This window comes from Ascaphus truei, chromosome 3 (assembly GCF_040206685.1).
Source record: "Ascaphus truei isolate aAscTru1 chromosome 3, aAscTru1.hap1, whole genome shotgun sequence".
NCBI lineage: Eukaryota > Metazoa > Chordata > Amphibia > Anura > Ascaphidae > Ascaphus > Ascaphus truei.
Genome location: NC_134485.1, coordinates 155,693,872 through 155,698,496, shown reverse-complemented (window position 1 = coordinate 155,698,496; position 4,625 = coordinate 155,693,872). Strand labels below are relative to the sequence as shown.

Genomic DNA, 4,625 nt, shown 5'->3' with positions numbered 1-4,625 from the left:
AATAACGCCACAGGGGTCATGGGACATCACGCGTCACCATGGCAACGCACAAAAAATTACATGGCAGGGTCACGTCACGTGACCCAAGACGTTATTTGACGCCGAGTTATTGGAGAGGGGGGGCGCGAATGCTGCGGCTCCCGGACAGGGAGGTGCAGCTCAAGAAGTTTGCGCACTCCTGGCCTATCGCACCATCGCTAGTACTGAGCACAATTTTCCAGTCTGCGGGAAAAACTGATGGCGCAGCATGGTGTCCCTGCTGTGCCCACCACAGCGGGCACTGCAGCAGCCAGCAGGGACCAAGCCTAACATGTGTGGGTGCAATTTGTCGCTGCTGGTAATTTTGGATATGTTTTCTAATAGAAGCTGTGTTTATTTTACTCCAACTTTGGAGTCTGTGTCTGATTGGTTGACAGAGGGGTTAACTCGAGATCTCCTGATGTCAAGCCATTTTACCAATAATGAGTCAGTTTCTTGGAAGGGAAACCTGAGTCATCATCACAGCCTAGCTTTAAGTCTGACTGATCTAAAACTGGTTGGTTTACGTCTGATGCTCTGCACCAAACAATGCAGCAGAACAGGTCTCTCTGCCAAATAAGAGATATAGCAACAATAATTATTCTAAATGCATATGGTCCTGTCAGGAATGGTACGAGCGGGGGCGGGGGAGAATTTACTCACTTTTGCATTCATTTTGTCCCTTTCTCTTTTATTGCAGTGGTTTTGAGAAATTCAACAAAGTCTTGGCATTGTTATTCATTTAAATCTACTTTGCTAGAATACATGGATAAAATCATTGTGATGCACAGGTCATTGAGTTTTGTAACATATGAGCTGATGTAAAAAATTAATATTTTTATGTGGTTTCTTAACCTTTACTAACAGATGTGGTTCTAGGCATTTGCCGTCCCAGCAAATGCTTAAGGACCCATGCTGCTGAAGGGGACCTAATGCAATGGTATTAATTATTAAAATGTTATTTCAACCATTTCTTTGATGGAGAGGTAAGCTATTTTTCACAAACAAATGTGCATCTCCAAAGAGAATCAAGGGTTGTGGGCGCCTAACCAGAATTATTACTGTATAAAAGATCACAAACACATTTTATAGTGCATTAGGAGCTTGAGGCTACAACTATTTTTGTTGGATGTTTATAATTCTGTAGTCTTGAAAGCTCACAGGTAACAGCGTATTAATTCTGATCCATTATTCTTTCAAAGGGCAAAAATCTAGTTGTTTCCAGAACCAATACAGCATCTAGAAGTCGAAGTGTTGATATTCAACCTAAACATCATAATACAGAATCCTTTTTAAAGCCATGCTTACTTTATAGAAAACGGTGAGTACTGGTTTAGCTAATCCTTTCTCTACATCACATGTGATAGGAATGTCCTACTTATGCAGAATATATTTTTTAGTACTGTGTGGGGTGTGAGGTCCTGAACAGTTTAGCAGACTACACAATTGTGCAAATTGATGAAATGGCATGGTAATCAATAGAAATAACAACAGACCTGTGACAACTAGATAAGGTTAATTAACTCAACTGACTCTGGGTGACATCGATGATAAATACCGAATGAACATTTGATCTTAGATCCGAAGAGTTGCAATGAAATGATCTCCTTTCTAATAATTCCACATTTTGTTTTAGACACAAAGTATTGAGGTTTAAAGAAAAAGTAATAATGTCATGCTTGTTAACCAGGAAAGAATAATAAACTAATATATATACACAACATGTACAGTATGTGTTTAACAGTGTTTGTACTTACAGTATATGTATCACTGTCTATACATACATTTGTCATGGAATTATATTTTTTTCCCATTTCTAAAAACCAATGCATACCAACATGTACTTTAGTTAATAACCATTCTGCATCATTTATTAGAGTATAATATCCATTAAAAAAAAAAAAAGCCTGAATGTACTTTTATTAAGTAGCATATGACAGGGAACCCCTTCAACATCCGATTGAAACAATTCATAGATGTGTCATTTAGTTCCAACATGGTTAATAGTTATGAAAGTGCTCTTGTTATTGGCTTAATAGCAGCCTCGTTGACCTGCCAGCGTTTTACCAGCCCATACATTAATATGCCGTGCAAGACAATAAGAGATGTCTGCCTTGGATCACACAAAAGAACATGTAAACAGTACCTACTGAAGCTAGCACTGCTCCTCTTTCCGTCATCATCAGAATACAATAAAAGCATTTCTAACACAGTGCAAAACAAGAGTTACTTATTTATATTGTATTTTGTTACAAAAGTAGTGCAAAACAGGAAAGAGTGATGCAATCTGCTCTAGAATTTCCACCACCACACCCGTCTGCCCTTGAAATATCACCAACCTTTCTGGTTGCAGAAAAAAAAAATATAGGAAAAAAAGCCACAGCATCATAAGCTTGATTCTTTCCTAGTTACAGCTTGCCTTATTCAAGTTCCACTTTGGCTAAGATGAGTTTATTGGTAACCTCTATTTATTTGAGATTGTTTTTGACCCTCTCATTGCCAGAGTTTGCAGTTCACTGCAGAACAATGCATTGCAGGGCCCATTCACAAAGAAATGTTAGAAACCATTCCCCAGAATACAGAAGTTGACCAAACAAAGATCTTTGCACTATTATTATTTTAACCAGTCCTGTGCTGGATGTATAGGCACTGTTGTAATTTAAATAGCCATAATAGAAAAAGAGAGATGTAGTATAGGACGCATTCTGTTGTATTAATTTAACCCCTTCAGAGCTATCTAATGGGTTACAATCATGATAACAGTTTATTTAAACGTTTCCTCTCTACAAACCTCCCTGTTTGCATGAGACACATCTTTTTGTTTGACACACACACACACACAGAGCAAAAAAATAAAATGACATAAAAAAAATAACCATACCCCCAAACGCAATAAAAAAAATTATAATATGCAACAAGCATCAATGTCCCCAGCTGGCGAATCCGATTTCCTCTTTGTATCTGTTAGTGAGGATATTCGCTTTCCTGGTCAGCTTACTGAGGACTGAATGGAGTCCACAAAGGTGATAGTGGAACTGCTTCTCCAGGTCCTCTTCTCCTTCTGCATCTTCTAGTCTGCTGATGTCCATGGTGGTGAGCTTGTCCTTTTTCCTGTCCTCTCCTTGCAGGACCCCCCACTCAATGTCATTCCTAATGGACTTGAGGAGGATGTAGTGGCTGTGCATGTCTCTCCTTGTAAAATAGTTTGCAGCCCCATTGCTTTTGTGGACCCCTTCCTTCTCCTCCATATCCAGGGGCAGATCCCTCAGCAAGCTTGGTACCATCACCGTCTGATCCATGTTATTCACCGCCCCGATGAACCTATTCATGGCATTGAACAGGGAGTGCTTCTGGTTGTATGTGTCTGATATTTGCATCATCTTTGCAATCTGCTCTTTTGTGGGGTGATCTTGCCTTATGTAATAGGGTTCTCTCCCTGTGAAAGCAACACGGGCTAATGGACGCCACAAGCTTTGAGAAACACCTCCAAAAATGACCTGCTCTCAGAGATCACAAGGAAGCAACCTCCGATCCTTTGTAGTTTGCTGTATGATGTGTCGTTAGTGGCACAAATGAACACGTCAAAGAGGCTGCTTTAGCTTTGCATCGCCCTCTTTCTCAGCTCATCACTCCTGTTCCAGCTGCAGCTTCCGCTTTCCTCTAGCAACGAGAGATGCAACTTTAGCTTCCACACACAGGTTGACAATACAAAGGGATATTTTTTTGCACAGGATTCAATAGTAAAAAAGGCTTCTTGCAAGAACAATTAAGTGTTGCATTAAGTCTGTCACTTTGTAATGCTAATCACTTAAACTATGTCTTACAACTGATGATGTCTTCTCCTCCCCCCTTTCAATATGAACTAGGTAACCGGCTTCTTTTGATTCCGAGTGCTGTATTTATATTTATATACCCAGGGAAAGAAAGGTGTAACTGCAAGTGCCACCCCCTTTGCAGTAGAGCAGGATAAAGCCGGTTAAGAGATCTGAATGACCGAGAGTAACACAGGCTTCTGCTTTAGCTGCCTTAGATAGGAAGCTCCTCCTCTTTTCTCCTCTCCTCATATTCATACAAGTCCCAGCTGCCCAGTAAGGAGATCAGACTGTTGCAGGGCAGGCCCACACATTTCTTGCATCATACACAGTAACAGCAGGTACCTCATCATGAAACCCAGTAGTGCCACTTACTTCTTGAAAGGACTAGTTTCTATTCCAGGCATAAATGATGACAAATAGTTACCCTTAAATGCACATCCGTGAGATGTATCTATATTTATGTAAAAGTAAATCTATGTATAACTAAAGTGCATTTAGTTTTTATGTAATGGTGCATGATTAATAGGATGTAACAAAGCAACAAATGAGTTTAGCTACTTTTTTGTCTTCCTCTCTAGATCAGTGGTTTTCAACCTCTTTTTGATTAAGAAAGATCCCTATATTGTGACATTTTGCAGAACCCCACCCCTCTCTAATAGTGCATCTGAGATCAGATGTATTGTAATGAACCCTGTCCCTCTCTAATAGTGTGTCTGTGATCAGATGCATTGTAAATTCTTCTGTATTTGGTATAATTTTCAAATGACCTGCAAATTGCAGGGGATTCTTTAA

At 39.8% G+C, this 4,625-nt stretch overlaps 1 protein-coding gene across 1 annotated transcript; it reads right to left on the bottom strand.

Annotated features, from left to right (window-relative positions):
- Positions 1–689: 689 nt before the first annotated feature.
- MID1IP1 (MID1 interacting protein 1) lies at positions 690–4,019 on the bottom strand. Its single transcript, XM_075589682.1, has one exon. The coding sequence runs from the start codon at positions 3,396–3,398 to the stop codon at positions 2,940–2,942; it is 459 nt and encodes a 152-aa protein (XP_075445797.1). The 5' UTR covers positions 3,399–4,019; the 3' UTR covers positions 690–2,939.
- Between the last annotated feature and the right edge of the window lie 606 nt (positions 4,020–4,625).